Raw genomic sequence first — 21230 nt, 5'->3', positions numbered from 1 at the left:
GCATCTATTGGGCTCTCAATTTATGCGGTTGGCAACAATCTTGTAAAATGTGTAAAATCCCAGTCTGTCAAAGTGACAGATAAAGATCTTTTCTAGAGCAACCTCAGGTGAAAATATCTTGTCAAACTTGATCTTATGTAAAAGAAACATATCAGGATTATATTTGGAAGACACAGTATTAATATAGACTGATATTTTGTTGCAATTTTGCACTGCTGTAATATGTAGACTCACTCAGCACTTTATAAAAAACACTATGGTCCTAATAAAGTTCCAAACGTGGTCTTCTGCTGTTGTAGCCCATTCGCCTTAAGATTTGATGTGTTGTGCATTCTGAGATGCTATTCTGCTCACTACAATTGTTCAGAGTGGTTATCTGAGTTACTGTAGCCTTTAGGTCAGCTCGAACCACTCTGGCCATTCTACATTGACATCTATCATCAAGGTATTTCCATCCGCAGAAATGCCACTAACTGGATGTTTTTGGCACCATTCTGTGTAAACTCTAGAGATCAGTGCGTGAAAATCCCAGGAGATCAGCAGTTACAGAAATACTCAAAACAGCCCGTCTGGCACCAACAATCATGCCACGGTCCAAATCACTGAGATCCCATTCTATCACCATTCTGATGGTTGATGTAAAAATTAATTGAAGCTCCTGACAAGTATCTGCCTTATTTTATGCATTGCAGTTCTACAACACGATTGGCTGATTGGATAGTCACATGAATAAGTAGGTGTACAGATGTACCTAAAAGTGCTCAGTGAGTGTTTATATACTAAGACATGAGTGACAACCTCTGATCTTTGTACATGGCTGGAATGACCGTAAACTTTACTTTACGTTCTGCAGTGACTTTCTACACTGTTAACTAAAACCATATTAAAAAGTATTTTGCATATTCTTTTATAATTATTCTAATTAATATATATATATATACACACACACACACACACACACACACACACACACATATACATTTGAATGACTACAAGGAATACATATGTACTTTAAAAAAATATTTTGTCAAAACGCAGGACCATTTGAAATGAACAAATAATATAAATATAAAAAAAATATAAAAAAAGTTAATTACTGTCATGCACTGAGTGACATTAACATTTATAAACAAAACTGCAATGATAGAATATGCCTTATTCTATCATACCGTTTCAAAAACTGAGTGAGAAGCAATTGTTTGCACACACTAAAGTACAGAAATTTTTTAAATCAAGTCTCTAGTTTTCTGCTCCAGATAAGAAGCTTACAGGATAAGATTATTGGCATTAGGCTGCTCTTGTCTTCTGCTGTACTGGTGCTTCCAGGTGTGTGAGGTACATGTTTATATTCGTGGTGAGGAAACAGATACTGGAGCTTGCCAGAGGAAGTTGATGCCTGACAGTGGTAGGTTAATACACACAAGACACTAAACAGAGCTGCCTATTTCATCAGAACATAATTTTTTTCCAACTCTGCTCGATCACAACAAATTAACGTTCTCTACAGTAAGAAGCAATCTGCTCAGTTGTTCTGCAAATACAAACATTATCAGATTTCCCTAGCAACCCTAAAAAAAAAACAGATTAATAAAAATAATCTCTATAAAGCTCAACCTCAAAATTAATACACATTTGCAAAAAAAAAAAACACCTGCACTAGTTTGCCTAAAGATAAACTTTATAACCCCAAAACGTTATACTTAGCGCCACCTGCTGGTATTTCTATTCAAGAGCAGAATACTACAAAAAGCGGTTGAACCTATATACCTATATGACCTTGTAAATGGAAAAAAAAACATGGAGAAAATATGATCCATGCATTCTATAGCGGATTAAAAAAAAAAATTTTGCTGTCACCTGCAGGGGGTGTTGGCTGAATGGTGACAGGTGGAGGTTTCACCACAGGTAGAACTGTGGTCTGGAGAGGTTGGATGATGATGGTCTTAGTCTGAAGAGGGGCTGCAGCGCGGGAGATAGGCACAGCAGTTATGAGCGGTTTAGGCTGTATGGAAACTTTGGGGCTCATCTGGATGGGCCTCTTAGCTGGCTGGACAAGCTTTGCTGTGAGAGCAACATTTGTTAATCAATTTCATTACAAATAAAAGAACAATAAAAAACTAATTATTTAAATAAGGAAATTAAGGAGGTTTCAGCTATGTCATATGAATGTAGATGAGTGCCAACCTTTTGTTGCCTGACTGGTCCTTTTGGGTGGCCTCCTCTTAACGGGCGGCTCAGCACAACCGCTTGAGTCGGAACAGACAGACAGCGGGGAGGGCTGAGAATGCCAGTACAGTGGAGACAGTGCCTCATCCTAAAAAGGTCAATGTTGATAAGACACAATCAGGTTTCTGTTTATTTGATGTAAAATGCACAACAGACTTCCTAAAATTCATAGTTACAACACTCTTATTGAGGGACAAAGACCTGAAAATGCTCTCAAGCATAAGAATTAAAGTTGTCTAATCTATGTATCTATCTACTGTCCACAAGTATACACATACTAAATCATACTGTTTACAGAGATACATGATGCAGCAATAAAGCTATAAACAGAACAGCTGCAAACATTTAGTTAAAGTGTGTTATAAAAACACTTTAAAGTTAATGTGAAATGCTGTTCATAACTAATTTCCCCCAAAAAATGCCTTCTTATTTTAGAATGAAACTGGATATTCCACAAGAAAAGATGTATGGTAGAGCTCTATTTTTTCTACGTTTAGTTCACTAAACCAATGACTAAATACTGAAGCTATTTGGCTTTGCCCTGTCACAATTATTAAACTATCTGTCTGATCACGGTTATTTGAGATAACCGTGGCTATATTCCATTATGTGAGCACTCCAAAGCATCTCATTCCAAGCATCGCGTGCCGCAAGAGCAGCTTCTGAAGAACGTCTGGAGATTAAAAAGGCTGTATAATGCATGTGCCGTCTGCAATCATTTGCGCTAAACTCCCGCAAAAACAGAAGAGTATTTTGACATTGAACGCATAGTGCTCCTTTTTCACTCATGTAATGGCAAATGTTCGTGGTTATTGCGAGTTCATACACACAGGTTAAAAAGATAATTCACCCAAAATGTTTAATTCTCTCATAATTCATTCACCCTCATGCCATCACAGACGTATATGACTTTCTATCTTTGGCAGATCACAATAGAAGATTTTTTTGAATATTTCAGCTCTGTATGTCCATAAAATGCAAGTGAATGGGTGTCAAATTTTTTTAAACTCCAAAAAGCACATATAGCCATCATAAAAGTAATCTATACATCTCCAGTGGATTAATTAATGTCTTTCGAAGCTAAACGTGGTGTATGTAATAAAAATAGACCAATGATTAAAACTTATTTACTATGATGCTATGATGATTTTATACTATGATGATATTATAGTAAATAAGTTTACACTGCCTCTCCTGTAACTCAAGCGCGTAAACCTCCTCTGCTCAGTTATTCATATGTAGATACCTTTTTAGCAGCTGTTCCTATGGATTGCGATAGCACTTCCACACAAGATAAGTTTATGCAGTGGTCTGAGCAAGGAGCTCAGTCTGGGAACAGTGTTAGCAAGTTCATAACGTTTTAAATATGTATCTATTCCTTACACACACTTAGTGTTTCTCTTCAGAAGACATTCCTTATTCTACTGGAGTCATATGAATTACGTTTATGATGGGTGTATGTGCTTTTTGGATTTTCAAACAACATGTAGAGTGCTGAAATATTCCTCAAATCTTTTCATGGTGAAAAAAGTCTACAAATATAAGAAGGTAGAGTGATTAAAAAAATAACCTACAGTATATACATTTATTTTCGATAAACTTGAACTCGAACTCAAAAACTGATTCAGGGTTGACTTTGTTAAAAATCTCTTCAAAAGAGTTTGTGGTGTAAAATTATTTCCTAAAATAAATAAATCCAGCACAATCCAATAAAATACAATTCAAGGACAGTGGATTCTGCCATGCCGTACATAATGGTGGATCTTCATCTGATATTAAGAACATATGTGTGTGGGCCTGGTTAGCTCAGCGAATATTGACGCTGACCACCACACCTGGAGTCATGAGTTCAAATCCAGAGTGTGCCGAATGACTCCAGTCAGGTCTCCTAAGCAACCAAATTGGCCCGGTTGCTAGGGAGAGTAGAGTCACATGGGGTAACCTCCTCGTGGTCGCGATTAGTGGTTCTCCCTGTCAATGTGGCGCATGGCAAGTTGTGTGTGGATCGTGGAGAGCAGCATGAGCCTAAAAATGCAGAGACTCCACGGTGTCATGCACGACGAGCCACGTGATAAGATGCGCAGATTGATGGTCTCAGAAGTGGAGGCAACTGAGACTTGTTCTCCGCCACCCGGATTGAGATGAGTAAAAGCACCACCACGAGGACCTACCAAGTAGTGGGAATTGGGCATTCCAAATTGGGAGAAAAGGGGATAATAATAATTAAAAAAAGAACATGTGTGCAGTCTGGAACTTCCTATTCGGCAATGGGTGTAAATAGTCTGATCCCAGCAATTATGCATTGATCCCATTCAGTTTGCCATTTGTTGATGTTGTAAGAGATTATGGTAGGTTTCAGATCTAAGGGTGGTATGGAACATTTTTATGATCTGCAAGAAGTGCTTCAAAAGCAGCCAAGTCTGCTGGTTAATTTCCTCGGGTTCCACAATGGCCAGGTATCCAGCAAAAGTAAATATTAAAATTTTGTGCCTCCAGAGCAGACAATTTTCTTAAAATCTTTACAAAGCTGGGTGGTCATTTTTGAGTGATGCAAGAGCTTGAATGCATGATTTTGAATCGGTTACTATTAAGAAATGTCTCTGTTGTGAGGTCTTAATATGATCCAGTGCTAGAATAATAGCATTGGCCTCTGCTGTAAAAATGTAACTCTGATGGGGGATCCTTATTTCGCCTTTTTGTTGATTGATCACACATGCAGCAGACACATGATCTCCAGACTTCGATCCGTCTATATATATATAGGTGTATGTGATGGAATCATCTCTTTGTGTTCTGCTGAAGAAAGACAGTCATACGCATCTGGGATGGAACGAGGGTTAAGTAAATGATGAGAGAATATTCAGATTTTCAAATACACGGATCTCTGTCTTGAGTCTTCCGTCATCATGGGTTTAATGAGAAAGCCTTAAAATAACGTGCGAAAGTGAAGAATCTAGTACATAATAAAATAGGCTATACAATACAATATAAAATAATCTATAGCTATTCGAAGTTTGGCTAGGTTCTAAAAACAACGGTATAATTGTCAAATGGACCAAGACTATAGTTGTCCAAAAAGAGACACATTTTTATGTGTTTGGAAATATTTTGATATATAATAATTTGATTTTTTTTCATGTCATTCATAAGTTTTTGAAGTAAATCACACATCTCTATTTTACTATAAGATTCTAAGTTAAATGTGAATCAATGACTTCCTACTTAAAAAGTTTGACAATTTGTATGACAATTAACCGTGATAAACGTGAAAGCCCTAAAACAGACAATTAATCTCCGTAATCATTTGTTATGTGTTTGATAATTAAATGTCAACCAGATTTCATAATCGTATCAGCCCTATATTTGGCTATTGGTTATTTGATGTCAGCGGAAAAGGAAAGATGTTTCAGAGGAATGGTAAGTTATAAGATTCTGATGAAAGATTATGAAGACAAGTAAAAAATAAATATTTGGAATAACTTGCACCAAAGAATCCTTCACAATAGGCCCAGCAACATACATTATGAAATTAAATAGGGTAATTCTCATTTTTGGTTCTTCTCATCAAAATTGTGATGTTAGATCATGCTGAAGTTACATGTTTTCACTGGAACAAAGTTTTTTCCTAATAGTTGCATTTAAGTTATTCTTTGAACCTTGAAAGGGAGTTGAGAGACACTTTGCTTATAAACCTTGGAACTCTCAGCGCACATATTACAAAATAAGGCTGGACATCTCAATGAGAGACAGATTAATTAGTCTCATGATGTGCTGAGAAGCGATAAAGACATTCGTCAACACATTGGAGTCTTAATTAGACACCTAATTCACATGGGTTTGTGTGTGTCTGTGCCCTCTTGACCTCTGAACCAGTGCATCTGGCAGACACAGTGCAGCCCAAACACACTCCATCTGGACACTGTATGGGCATCTGACAGTTTAAGTCATTAAGTAAATGTTTACAAAGGCATAAAATGTAATTTTTTTTCTCCATTTCTTAACAAATCAAGAGCCATTAATACTCTTACATGATAAAAAAATAAATTGAGGATAGACATACAACAGCAGTACAAAAACATCTTTACATATCACCCTGACAAATCACATGCAAATTTCAAAGGGCAGAAATGCTAAAAGACTGTGTATATTTGCTTTGGATGTGGAGTTTGACTCACATGTGTAGAGTACGGTGATTGGGGCTCCACTGACGCTGGTGAGGACACTGAACTAAGCGTGTGGTTTGGTGAGAGCGAGTCCACTGTTACATCACCGTCTGTAAGAGCAGAGACAACACAGATGGAAAACACCTTGAAATCCGATCTCTAGGACATTTTGCAATGATCCATGTTATTCCAGTAATATTTCAGAATTTTCAAAAGAGCATCTCGTGTGCTTCAATGGAACCAAGAAAATATTTGAACAAAGGAGTGAACATGGCTAATGCCACAAATTTGATTAGTGACCATGCAAAAGTGCAGAATTGTATATATTCCTTCAACATTTTTACATTTTCCAAATCCTATAATTTACTGTTTATTTCCATGATTAAATTAAATAAAATAAAAAAAATGTGATCTCAGACTGCACCACTGTATGTCTGCTTAATACAAAAATAATAACAAATGTTGGCTGGTGACATTTTAACATTTCACATGAATATCACGTTATTCTCAATTCAGTGTTGCTACAAACATTGAAATACAATTGAAAACAGTGAAATAAAAGTACAGTGCATCGTAAATTTTGGTACCAGATCGAGAGCTGCTATTCTCTCTCCACCCATCTGAGTTCCATGCTGGGTGCTCGATGTCAAAGTTTAGATCAGGTGCATAGGTGTCCTAAAGGAGGAAAGATCCACAATTATATCCATTCATGCTTAAACTTCTTATATTTCCTTCATAATCTCTGGTCAATTCTGTAATCAAGCTAAGGACTGTTAAAATGAAAACTTTTTTTATGCATTAAATTATAAAAATATTAATGTCTTTCTAAAAGCTTCTCTGGAAAAGAGATTAAATATTTTGAACAGTTGTCTTTGCAGGAGTTTCACTTACATAGCAAACACCCTCCACCAATGCCTCCAAGAGCTCATCAGCATCCCCAAGACCATCCAGCTCATCAAACAAACTGATATCTATACAAGCAAGAGACAGTGCTTTAAAGTTGAGACAGGCGATAAAAAAAAAAATAAATAAATAAAAAAAAGGACATAAAGCCAAAAAAGCATTTGACTGGCATTAAATCTGATTCTAAAACATGATGCACTAGGGCTGGGTAATGATACAGATTTCCCAATTTGATTCTGATTTATATATATATATATATAAATAAACACACACGCACACTCATACATACATGTTTTGTAACATGTTTCTTGTTTAATCGCATAATTTATTATATTAAAAAGTGTTGTTTATATTGATTTGAGCACGTGCTAAAACCAGTACTGTCTCTTTGGCATTTCTGTAAAGAGCATCTGTAGATGAGTGCATGTTAACGAGAGAGGTCTCAAATTATTTTATTTAATCTGTACCATGCATGGTTAAAATTAAATGTTTAATTTTTTTTTGTGGTTTTTGATCAACAACTGACTGTAGAGAATATAAAGGGCTTTAAAATAAAAAAATGTCTATGGCAAATATGTTGTGTGGATCTCGTCTTTGGACAACTTTTACTCTCAAATGCATTGAAAAGATCTTTCTACTGATAGCCCTTTTCCACTGACATGGTATGGGTGCGGATTCCTGGGCCAGTGCGAATTCTCAAATTGTTTTGTGCATTTCCCCGCAGAAAAGGCAGTTCCGGTGACGAAAAACCTGGCTCCACAACCGACCCAAAATCTTGCTGGTCTCTACGCAGGAACCGATTACGTCAGGGGATGGAGGGCGGGATAATATTTTGTCACCATGGTAAAGTTTTCCCAAACAACAACAGAAGCTACCGTCTGCAGCAAGGAGCAATTCTTCACTCTTTAACAACAATAACAAGCCCACAAAATTTTCAGACATCAAAAGCATTCAGGTAACACGGCGAATCGATTGCTCTACAAAGATCCGAGATAAGCTAGAGAGATCGCGAAGGAAAAAATACTCTACGAGAATGAAGATAAGAGCACAAAATGATGCACACCGCCTTCAATCAGACAATTGACCACATCATAAACAAATTGAAAAACACTTAAGGGAGTACACACAGGGACTATAAGAAGGACATGCAAAAGTGACAGTGGACGGAGCAACGATGATTTGAACTCGGACACCGACCACCCTGCTAACTAACTGGGGCATTGAATTCAGGCAGTAACCCTCATGATAAACAGGGAATTGCCGGTGTCCTCTGCAGTTGATCTTAGTAAGTTTGATATTTTTGCACTTACACTGTTGTCAACTTTTTTATGTATAATTTTATTGTAATTTTACAACACTTTGGTAAACTTTGTGGTTTTTAAAGTGCTCTATAAATACATTTTGATTGATTGATTGATCTTATTTTGGCATTGTTTTGTTCTGTAAGGAGCAACCAGCTATTTACTAAGTTTGGAAGATTGCGGCTATCTGTTAAGTAAAATGGTGGGATTCTCAATCAACAATATTATATGCTATGGCAAAAACCCAAATACAACCATCTGCCACACCAAAGTTAATAATGATTCCACTGTAACAGTTTACAGAACTTAGCAAGTTAAGCCATAGTTCATACAATACAATGTAATTATATTACCTGTCATCTTTAGCATAGTCGATCGTCTCTGACAATCTTGTTGAGCAACGTAATAACGATGGATTGCATTAATCCGTATGTTTAAATATATCCTCAAAAACGAGAGTAAAAGCTGTATACAAACACACTGTGACACGCCATGTTTGTTTATGTTTGAGATAATCACGTGAAACTACCACGTAGACAGTCACCGTTTGGCTCTCATGTCAGTGGAAAAGTGCGGCCGGTATATGATTGGCTCCAGATTGCCCCGGCAGTGAACCAGCTGAGCACAGGCTCGGCACGAGAACCATTGCCATTTCGGTGGAAAAGGGCTATGAGCAGTCCACCACTATACTGCACACAATTACTGGTGATGAGGGAAATGTAAACATTTACCAGCCAGTTGCTAAATATATACATTTTAGAAAATTTTGCATATTTGGTTGCAATTGTGAGTGATTTCCTCTCATTGTAGTGGAGGGTTGCGCATACAGTAAAAGATTGATCTTGGGATTTAAGAATGGTAAATGGTCTGCACTTATATAGCACCTTTTTAACCTTAACTGTATTCAAAGCGCTTTACACTGTGACACCTTCACCCATTCATACACCAATGGCGGTAGAGCTGCCATGCAAGGCGCTAGCCTGCCATTGGGAGCAACTTGGGGTTCAGTGTCTTGCCCAAGGACACTTTGGCATGTGGAGTCGTGTGGGCCGGGATTCACCAATCCTGCAATTAGTGGCCGACCCGCTCTACCATGCCACATATCACACATTAAGAATGTTAAAATGAAGATTGCGATGCATCAGAAAATTAGAAATCTATATTTCTACACACATTTAAGATGCACTGTATTTATTACAGATAGGATAATGAATAACAGAGGTCGACTAATAGTGGATTTTGTAGATACTGATAACTAAGGCGGTGGGAAAGGCCAATAGCCGATTAATCTAACAATAGTTTAAAAAAAAAATATTTATAGGATGCTGAAAATTTTTCTTAGTCTTTCCTTACTATGACACGCAGAGACTACAAGAGTCCAAATTGAATGAATGGGGCTCTTATTTTGAAATGACGAAGACTTGGCTCCGTTACAATCCTTTATTTACCGATTTGAATCTTTTTATAGCATATATATTTCACCAGATAAGGTTGAATGAGAAATAAGGTTTATAATTATTCATAAGGTATGACGCTGGAGACACAATGTTTGTACTGATGGTGCACATTTCCGTATAGTGTCATTTTTCTTTGCAAGCCTCGCTTGGTTGTAGAACCAAGCCAACTGCATGCCCAAAGGAAAGGGGCTCAGACACCTTTGCCAATCACAGGACTGGCGTGATTAAATGAAGGAATCCCCGGGGTCCTGGGTAGCTCAGCGAGTAAAGACGCTGACTACCACCCCAGGAGTCACGAGTTCGAGTTCAGGGGCGTGCTGAGTGACTCCAGCCAGGTCTCCATAGCAACCAAATTGGCCCGGTTGCTAGGGAGGGTAACATCCTCATAGTCGCTATATTTGGTTTGTTCTCGGTGGGGTGCGTGGCGAGTTGTGCATGGATGCCGCGGAGAATAGTGTGGAGCCTCCACGCGCATGTCTCTGCATTAATGCACATGATAAGATGCGTGGGTTGACGGTCTCCGATATGGAGGCAACTGAGATTCGTCCTCCGCCACCCGGATTGAGTCGAGTCACTACGCCACCACGAGGACAAAGAGCACACTGGGAATTGGGCATTCCAAATTGGGGAGGAAAAAAAAAAGAGGACTCCCCATAGTGCTTACAGCAAGTCAAAAAAAAATATATCAATTGAATTACCTTGTTTTTACTTAATACAGCAGTTTGGTTTCCGCTTTATTTACCTAGCCCTAATTCAAACACCCTTTAATTTAGTAGGCTAATAATAAACCTAAACACCAACCAATTTAACAAATACTTTTCACTGGCGTGTTTAATGCTACATAATAACAGTAAAGTGCAAAAAAAATTGTTTGAACTTAATATATTTAACGTTTATTGCGGTTTACGCTGTTATTCTTTTAAAGTAGTCTCGCTGCATCACGGTGGATGAATGGGAAACAGGTTCACCAATCTGTCTCCTAAATAGTAAACCAGTAAATTTGGTTAAAAAAAACGTCCCAGTAAGAAAATACACATTTTTATATATTACAGTACAGCACGCGAAGACACACTTCATGGGCATTTCTAGAAAGTACTTCTCTTACCCCATTCTCCATCCTGATCGATGTAAATATCCTCCTCCACTTCCTTATTCATTAATGAACACGATGAATTCACGAACATCAAATCCGACGACATTATGCCTTGAATACATTAGTAAGTATTAAACAAATAGACTGATGACAGGCGCTGGTTATCGGTAAACACGCGATTTCCCGTTTCTGATGAAACTACATAACAACAGTGGCGTAAGTACACGTCTGGCTATACGGTAACTCGACGGATGCCAGAGAGGGACAAACATAATTTTTATTTAAAATCCCTGTTGTTTTTCATCTCTACGACACGCGATGGCAGTACTAGCTAGATCTAGATCTAGTCTCTTTTGATGGCCTACCATCGGTTTTGCACAAAATGGGTTGATAACATAATTAATAATTTGGGATGTTCTATTGGAGATTTGTATGGTGTTCATACTGTACAATAAGTGACTTATAAATACTGTAAAAAATTTAGACGCAGCTTTCCCCCAAATTTCTTCAATCCACTATACGGATTGCTGCTCTCTGTTTTATTGTTTTGCCTAATCCAGTCAAAACATTAATCAGAATGTATACTACTTACTATAATCACAATATTAAATACTGTATGTACTGAGCTTGTGTTCTTACAAATATAGACATAGGACAATAACTATGACAAAGTCTTTTCTGTCCTATACTGTATGAAAGATGACACTTTGACATTTGGATATGTGTTACTAGCCAACTATGGTCACTGGATTTCCTATTTAAACTTATGGGTTTCGACAAACGTATATCTATCACTTATGGATCTAGGAAATGCCCAGATAGTGACACATTTTCAAGACAATTAGAAAAAATAGAATATAATGTATTGTGATATATTTTGATGTTTTATTGTTTATATATCAAAGAGATGATGCAACAAATATAGAACAGAATTCCTTACTGCCCCACTGAAATTTCATGACTAGCAACTGGCAGTCAAGCACATGTTAAGCTACACATAATACATAATCTACACATAAGATACACATTAGTATTTTCTCAGGAACTTTTTGAGTCTAAATAGATGCACAATTTACATAATTTCAGTAGTACACATTAAGACTGTTTTATCAAATAAATCCAACTGAGTTGTTGGGCGTGCTTATTCACAGGATATTCACAGCCCCTGTTAAGTTACTAAATGTCAGACCAGCAGGTCACATCGGCTGGTTTGAAGATCTGGAACAGGTGCTAGCCATAATCTTGTTGGTCTTCCTAGGACATGGTTAGCTTAACCTGATGTGGTCTATAACAATCTCAGCCCAATTTGAACCTCTCCCACACTTTAACCAAGTAGTGTTTTCTAACTAAACATAATGTGTATTAAACTAAAGTATCTACATAAAATCTAGAGACCCACTAACATGTACAGTATATCAACTTAAAGTCATTAACTCTTGTGCGACCTTCGGTAAATTTTTGTTTTTCAATCATTTTGGCTGTGTAAATGCCAACGGCATAAATTTTTTCAAAGGTGTGTATTTTTGGGGGGAATATTGATATTTCAACCTCAGTTCCTATAATACATTTTTAATACACTGAGTACACAAAATAGTTACACTCAGTAACTGAAGGACAAAAATATTTGAATCTAGTGCCATTAAAGCATAAAATAATGACTTCTATGATGTTATGCTTTCATTTCAGAGCTCTGGCTTAAAATGGTTTATGTTTTGTATTTTCCACTAGATGGCACAATTTGTCTCATGTTTAGCCTATGGAGCAAATACATGCTTTTTTCCTGTTTTCCTTTTTTTAATATTATAGAGCACTACAGGCCAATTGAATAAATGATGCCGCTAAAATTGTATGTTGGATGTCAGAGTGTGTTTTGTATGTGTATATTGAAAAAGTGTGTGTGTGTGTGTGTGTGTGTGTGTGTGTGTGTGTGTGTGTGTGTGTGTGTGTGAAAACCAACAGTGGCATTATGTAAAGAAACTGGAATTTAAAGGGTTAAAATCCTGAAAATGAATGAATATTTGGTAGTAATGATCAGGACTGATTTTGGTTAAAAACATAATTAATTGAAAGTGGAAAATAATATTAATATATAATATTATTATGGCAGCTTTTTGACACTGATATATTTGTCCTCTAAGGACCTCTTGAGTAACTTTTTAAATTGACGCACAAGGGTTAATAGAAATATAGCCATAGATTTGTGCATAGTTGCTTTAAATAGACAAACATTATTTTCCTTTCAATCCAGCTATCTGAAGTTGTGATGATAGCCTATATCATTGATAGATTGAGTCTGTAAAATTTGGTAAATCAGATTAAAGATTTGCTATACATAATAGTATCTTTCTAACTGTAGGTTTAATTGGCACTTTGAAAAACACTCATTCAGAGAGCATCTTTTGAGATATACTCGTTTGATTGAAGGGTTTTGAGGCTTTTTCTATTTTGGCAATCATGAACTAGAGTGGACCATTCAGGTTAATTGTGTATAAACCCACCAGCCCCCTCACACAGACAGATTGAGGATTAACGGGTTAATGTAACACTCAGCAAGAACATCCATTTGCAATGGATTAGGGGCTTTGACCACCATGTCTATAAATTGCCATAGGAACATGTTTTTTTGAAATACCCATTTACTGAGGCTGTCTTCAGGTTTTCCTGTTTTAAAAAGTACATCCACAAGCAGGCAAAATGCATTTTCAGGGGTCAAAAGCAAGTGAGAGTTCTGTGTAAAACTAAAGGAGATGTTAGGTACAGACAGCCTCTGTCTCCATTCATTTTCATTATATTGAAAAAAGAGTAGTAATTTATCCTCTTGTATTCCACAGAAGAAAGAAAATCATATTGATTTGGAACAATTGAGTCAATTTACCAATTTTTGGGTACACTAACTCTGAGCATTACAATTGACTGTGATACCCATAGATAGAGCGATTGAATCATCTTGTTTCTTATATGTGCCCTTAGAAGAAAAGCAGCAAGTAAGACAATGAAATCAGAACATATAACACAAGATCTCCCTGCTGGAAAATAGATGAAGGAAAAGGTAAATCTAATCTAAAACTGAAGAATTCTCCTGTCGTTTCAATTCCATACAATCACCCCCCACGCCTCAGTTTGTGTGCTACATTTGCGCTTGTATCTCTGTGGGTGTTTTCACTCAGCAGTCATCAAGAGAAAGCAGAGATCTGGAAATAAATGGAGGTTAAAGATAGAAAAGAGCTGTAGAGAGTAAGCAAACAGACAGTTCACAAACATAGTCCTCTGCCCACTTCATCTTTTGTTTGTGTGATGGATGTCCCGTGAGATTGATGATGTTGAGCAGTTGCTGGGCATTGTCTCTTCCAAACCGCCATAGAAGAGGGATCACTTATCATCGCAGCTTGTGAAGGGAGAATTAGAGGTTCCAGAAGGCTGCTTTGGGGTATTTGAGGAAAAAAAAATGGATTTTGTGTGGCATAAATTGGCCTGAAAAAGTATTTGGACAGTTAAGCCACAGTTAAAAAAAATTGTTTTTCTATTATTACACTAGATAAAAAAATATTAAACCAAGTGGCATTTATTTTATAGAAATACAAGCCAAACACACATTTCAAGCTAAACATTCCATAAAAAATAAGTCTGAGACCGCTCTCTGGTTGTCAAACGTTAGTGGAACATGTCCATTGTAAATGTAAAGGAACAACAATGCATCTGTGATTACTCTGCTACACCAGTGTGAACTTGGTTGGAACTGACTTCTAACAATCATTACAAATGATCTTGACACCACTTGGTTCAAAGTAATAGCAATAAAGGCTCCAAAATGACATTAAGTTAGTTTTGAAAAACCATCTAGTGCCATTTGTGTGCAGATGGCACTTTGGTTTGATATTTTATTGACTAATGCAATGAAATTCACTGCTTTTATAGTGTCCAGATACTTTTTGGGGCCAGAGCAGGCAAAGATTGAAGTGTAGAGAAGAGTTGATAGAAGGAGAGCATCTACACAAGGAATTGCATCAGAAAGAAAATTATGGATATACAGCCAAGAACCATAACATGATGGAGTCACAGAAAAAGATTGTTTTACATCTTAATCCTTTGGTTTATGTCTGTGTATGTTTATAATTTTCACTTGACTAGGTTGCCGCTGTTTAAAACTATAATGTAAAGTTAGCAGGTGGCTGGTTGTGTGCTGGGGGTGGGACACAATGTATGTCTTGACTGGTTTGCGAATACAAAGGAATTACTGCATTCGGATGGATCACTGATAGCTCTCTGTGTGTGTGTGTGTGGGCGGGTTTGGCTGGTTTATGAGGAAATTGTTTTAGGTTACAAACTGGTAATTACAAGGGTATTATACTATAAATGTGGTTTATGAGGACATTTCTTGTGTCCCCATAATTAAAATTGCTTAAAAAACATAATAAATAATGTTGTTTTTTTTAAATGTAGGGGTTTAGGGGTAGGGTTATGGGATAGAAGCTATAGTTTGAACAGTATAGAAATCGTTATGTCAATGGAGAGTCCTCATAAGGATAGCCGCACCAACATATGTGTGTGTGTGTGTGTGTTTGTTTGTTAATTAGTATGTTTGTTTATTAATGTGTTAAAGAGAGTGTGTGTCTGATTATCTTTGAGATTAGTTGGTAAATGAATCATCCACGATTGAGGTTAATACAGGCTGGAAAAAAAACAACCAATTAAATGTATAATGTAAAACTTGTTGAAAATTACATTGTAAAAAGATGTAAAAGATAGTGTAATTTTTATGGCATGTTTTTAATGTAGGCCTATAATCAGTTTGTGGCAGTAAAACTGGTTATATGTACTTTTAGAAAATGTATATAATTATACTACATGGAAATAACTGTAACTGGATGTTTGCCTGTTTTCACCCCAAAAAACTGTTTTAAAAGAAAAGAACCATAAAAACCCTTGAGCAGAGAGAAGAGGATAACAAATTGCAGGCCTTACACCATGTGCCACCATTAAGCCCACACAAAGAGAGCAATGACAAATGACCATTTTAATTCTTCAGTTTGACTTTAATGAATTAACATGATCTAATAGACTTAAGAAAGGAGGTTTCACATAAAAGCCTTGATTGGTGTGACACGGGTTGAAAAAAACCTATTAATCTTGTTTACTATGCTCTTGTGTTCTTTAATAGGTCATTCCTACAACGAAGGGGCAGAGTAAATGGGGGTTGTGTTATGGGCTGGGCTTGTTTGAAAACCTAGTATGATAGGCCTTGTGATGTCACTGGTCATCCAGAGCACTCACCCCACAATAGTTCAAGACAGTGAATGCTGGTGACTTCTGAATAACCTTCTGAGGTAGTGATAGCTCACCCTTGTATGACCCCACACTCTGAAGAACAGTCTGGGGGGATCTCAAGGAGTCTCTGAGCCCCCACATTGAATCAGAATGCATGAAACCAGGCAGACAGACAGATCTCACTGGGTCACTACGCCACCATGAGGACCTAGAACGGATTGGGACACTTCCATTGTGAAGAGGGGGGGGGGTTCCAAGAGCCTTATTGTAACTTATGTAACAAGTTACAATAAGAAAAGGGGAGAACAAAATAATAAAATAAAAATAGCTACTTCTACCTGATCTGTTCCTTAAAAATTACTTTTTTAGGTGTAAAATAATGTATTCACTAGTCGGGCTGATTTAGTTGAAATTAAATAATATTTTTTACTTAAACCAAGCTAGTTAATTTAGATGTTACCACATGAAGTAAATTTGTTGGTTACCTGAAACATGTTTTGCAGTGTGCAGTTGTGTTTGTCTTGATGGTGGTATGATTCAGTAGCCATTTTTGTGAAGAGCTACATCTTATAATTTGCATGTCTACAGGCCAAATAATAGAGAGCATTCCAGAACTCTGGTTGTTGTTGTTTTTTAAATAGTAATTAGTAATTTACTATTTGGTTATAGCTTGAATAGGGTTTCCTATGTAACTGCTGCTGTTCCAACTGTAAGATGTTCCATGCTCATTAAAGTTCAGCTCAGTCATCAGCATTTGTTACATAAGTAACATAAGTTCCATTGTGAACCCCTCTTCACAATGGAAGTGTTGCATAAAAATTATACATGTTAACATGATTATAATGTGATATATTTAGTGAATTATATCACATGGCAAAGAAGTTGCAATATTGGACATAATTTTACACAGATAAGATTAGTGAGCAATTTCATCACACTAAAATCATGAATAATGTTTATGTCTTGTGGCAATACTTTTGAAACAATGTGTATTTTAACATTTATGCACTGGCCCCATTAATTTCTATTGTAAGTGCTTTAACTGTGGTTTTTTTTTTTTTTTTTTATCCCCTTTTTCCTCCCAACTTGGAATTCCCGATTTCCACTACTTAGTATGTCCTTGTGGTGGTGCGGTTACTCACCTCAATCCGGGTGGCGGAGGACAAGTCTCAGTTGCCTTTGCTTCTGAGACCTTCAATCCGCACATCTTATCACGTGGCTCGTTGTGCATGACACCACGGTCTACACACAACTTACCTCACGCCCCACTGAGAGCAAGAACCACTAATCGCGACCAAGAGGAGGTTACCCCATGTGACTCTACCATCCCTAGCAACCAGGACAATTTGGTTGCTTAGGAGACCTGGCGCCTAAGTCACTCAACACACCCTGGATTCGAACTCGCAACTCCAGGGGTGGTGGTCAGCGTCAATACTCGCTGAGCTACCCAGTCCCCCCTCTAAACTATTGTTTAGATATGAGGGATGAGTCGATTTATTTATTATAATTCTTTTGTATTAAAGTTGCACTCAGTAACTTTTGTTTTTGTGTCATCTGGGACCCTCACTGACACTTAGCGGCTTGTTTGCAGCATAATTTAAAATCAATAGTTTTCAGTTTCAGACGCCATTGTAGAAATTTTGTATTCACAGTCAGCCATGATTACTTTAATCAGTGAGCGAAAGTGTCAATATCAGGATGGTTACTGATATTTAGCATACGTAGTATTTGGCTGGTCATGTGATTCTAACATGGCAGCCCCCATATGTGGAGCCTCTCCATGTAGAATAAAATAGCTTTTTTAAGGTTACTGATATGACTGGAGTGATCATGTTTTACTACATTTATTGCATAATTACGAATAATTTCTTTTTAATGAGAAAAAAATTACTGAGTGCACCTTATAAACAGTATGCCACAAATGCTGTTGATTGAGCTTAATTTATTAAAACCGGAACATTAATTTAAATGTTATTCAGTAACATTAAGTATAACATTCGAATCGTGAAAACTGTTACAATGTATCCATGTGCTTAAGTCATCTGCCTATCTCTTATCAGATTGTTGATGGCAAAACCCCTCCTCCCGCCTCCCCCTGTGTGGGGCCCCGAGCGAGCCAACAACTACTCAGAGTTCACTTCACTTCAGCAAACTAACTCGGAATGGATAATAACGAAACATATTTACATCTCAGTGAGTCTCCTTGTCTCTACATTGCCTGCTAGGATATCTTATGTGTGTTGTTTGTCACGAGTGGTTGCGCGCGTGTGTCGTAAAAACAACTTGGCTGATGAACTTCAGACAGATTGTGAACGCTGATCCACGGTTAGTCCTAGTGCATTGACATCCACAATCGGGTGATTGCGGGTGCCACTTAAATTGCGTTTATGACATCGATCGCTCTCAAAGCACGCCTGTTGTCAAACTCTTGTGACGAAATCAATTTAATTGAACCTTTGATGGCGTGTCAAGTTGTTGATGTATTTATGAGTTCAAAATTATTTATTCTGGTGTTGTTGCATGCTGTAAAAATAACCGAGATTTATAGTGGAGTACAATAGAGGAACATATGATACTGCATAAGTATTTTTGCCTACTATATTTGTGCCTTAGAAGCAATATAATGCATTTTCATTGTTTTCAATGAAAAATAAATATCTGACACAATGTTTTGTACTCCTGATCCCCCAAATGGTACAACTTAAGTTAAATAACAATACTTATAGTAAGTAGAGTGGTGAAAAAAGATAGTATAGAAGTTTTTGTGAGTAAAGGAGAGATGTATTCATGCATGACAGAATAAGAGTGTATGGTAATAATAAATGAATATAGAATTCTACTGCACACATAAGACAATCACGGCTGTGATTACCTGTGGTTTGATATTCCGTACAACAGCACTCTTGGTTATGTGAAATTGCATAAATACAGTGCAGTAATATTATCTTGCTAATTACTGTATGTATTACAACGTTACAGTGAGACTTCAATTCTCTTTATATTAGCTCTCAGGGCATTGTAAGTGCTTGAATGTATTCTAAACAGGTTTCTTAGTTCTTGAGTGTATGATTTGATTTTTATCTCTCTGTCATCACTCTCAGCTCTCTCTTGTTGCTAGGCTGTCAGAGAGGTGCCTCTGCCTTTTAACAATGTGAACCCACTCAGTAAGTCCAAAAAGACACAAGACAAGAAAACCGTTGGTCGTGGAAATGAAAAAGGACACAGTCTGCATAGGCTAACACATTTTACAGTCATCAGACAGGAATGGCTCTGATGCCATTGGTATTGTCTGCTGCACACATGCTTTCAAACTGCTCAGACCAGTTTCTGTACATTTTCTACTTCTGCTTAAGGCTTTTATTTTGTTACTCACTGAGCAGCCTTGCGGTTACAGTGGCATTAATGACTGGGAGAGTCAGAGGAGCCATATTCAGGCATTGAGGGGGAAAAGGGGATATAAAATCAGTGAGTGTAGAGGGTACTGGAACAGAGTGCAACAGACAGGTTTTTGAAGTACAAAACATTTTTTGAACAGGTAAGTGAAAGAGTATTTTATTCACCTGACCAAACAAGAACCTGATTAAAACAACAATAATGAAAAAAATATATTTGTGGTATAGTCTGGCCCTGTGTCACTTATTACAAAGTTCATATTATTATTCTGCTGATGAAAATAATCTAGGCTGTGACATAGAGTAGAAATGTCATGGTTTTCAAAACCAATATTGATACTATATATTTATATCAAAAATATGCTAACATGGTAATATGCTATTGAAGACACTCCTTTAGCCTATTTAAAAAGTTACATTTCAATGTAACTAATACATTAAAACAAATGCATGTTTCCTTCAAGTGTTTCTCAATTAAAGCTGCACTACAAAACTCTAGCGATATCTGTGATTGAAACTTAAAATTACTAGCAATTTGTGGAAGAACACTTTAAATCAGTCGTGTTTTGGCACTGCTCTTCTGGCGGATATATCTAATTTTTGTTCATTTTTAACCCAAAACATAGTGCAGCTTTATGTATGCATTGCTTAAGTGTTTTTAAGTAGGGCCCTACTGAAATCTGTTCTCTATCATATTATATTTTTTAGAATTCCATGTTTTAAAGTAATTTAATTTCATCATCAATTTATCAAATTAATTCCAAAACTTGAACAGATCATTAATTTTAACATACCATTGCATTTTTTAACCACATTTTTATTCAGGACACCAGCACTCTTGTGTTATAATGCTACATTTTTACTACTACTACTATTATTATTATTATTATTATTATTATTATTATTATTATAATGAATTATTATTATTAGATATAATTATTATTAAAAGAGTGAATATTACATTTTACTTTACAGTTGTCATCTATTTCTGTTGCAATTTCTAAAATTTCATGCACCTTGCTTTTATTTTGAATCAAGATTTTATTTTGATGTGTGTTTTTGGGGGAAGCTTCACCACATAAACAGTTTGCTACATGGCCCAGTGTGATTATTAAAGCGCAAATGCTGTGATTTAATTATATAAATATACAGTATAGTTTGCATGTGCTGTGCGCTTAACAGTGGATAAGTGCTCTCCTCTGTCATCTCATATATAACACAGCACACATGATTCTGTGGAGTTTGGATTTTTTCTTTCGTGGTTTAATAATCACACTAGGACATATCATGATTATTTGTACATTTATTTTTTTCCCAAATACATCAAATTTGTGTGTGAGCATTTGGAAACAGTTGTGTGTAAGTCAGACAACTCGTGGGTATCAAAGTGAGTTGGTGCTTGGTACTACCAGTACTTTGGTAGTAAACTG

At 36.7% G+C, this 21230-nt stretch overlaps 2 protein-coding genes across 5 annotated transcripts in view; one reads left to right on the top strand and one right to left on the bottom strand.

The window, feature by feature from the left end:
- Positions 1 to 11383, bottom strand: part of LOC127621651 (cyclic AMP-dependent transcription factor ATF-6 alpha-like) — a 54425-nt gene extending 43042 nt beyond the window's left edge. Inside the window, exons 1-6 of the mRNA XM_052095331.1 lie at positions 11156 to 11383; positions 7281 to 7360; positions 6977 to 7064; positions 6402 to 6499; positions 2185 to 2314; positions 1858 to 2061 (exon numbers count right to left, since the gene is read on the bottom strand). Coding sequence (XP_051951291.1) covers positions 1858 to 2061; positions 2185 to 2314; positions 6402 to 6499; positions 6977 to 7064; positions 7281 to 7360; positions 11156 to 11249 — 694 coding nt within the window. The 5' untranslated portion in view covers positions 11250 to 11383. The remainder of the gene's footprint in view (positions 1 to 1857; positions 2062 to 2184; positions 2315 to 6401; positions 6500 to 6976; positions 7065 to 7280; positions 7361 to 11155) is intronic.
- Positions 11384 to 18502: 7119 nt separating this feature from the next.
- Positions 18503 to 21230, top strand: part of LOC127621652 (retinoic acid receptor RXR-gamma-B) — a 34597-nt gene continuing 31869 nt past the window's right edge. The window contains exon 1 of one of the 4 annotated variants that reach the window (XM_052095334.1): positions 18503 to 18601. In XM_052095334.1, coding sequence (XP_051951294.1) covers positions 18571 to 18601 — 31 coding nt within the window. In that variant the 5' untranslated portion in view covers positions 18503 to 18570. Of the gene's footprint in view, positions 18734 to 19832; positions 19944 to 21230 lie in introns of those variants that run through there. The other 3 variants (XM_052095333.1, XM_052095335.1, XM_052095336.1) reach the window with 3 other exon arrangements.

Source organism: Xyrauchen texanus, chromosome 28 (assembly GCF_025860055.1).
Source record: "Xyrauchen texanus isolate HMW12.3.18 chromosome 28, RBS_HiC_50CHRs, whole genome shotgun sequence".
In the NCBI taxonomy this organism is placed as follows: domain Eukaryota; kingdom Metazoa; phylum Chordata; class Actinopteri; order Cypriniformes; family Catostomidae; genus Xyrauchen; species Xyrauchen texanus.
Note: the sequence above shows the minus strand (reverse complement) of the source record. Positions and strands in the feature narration are given on the sequence as shown.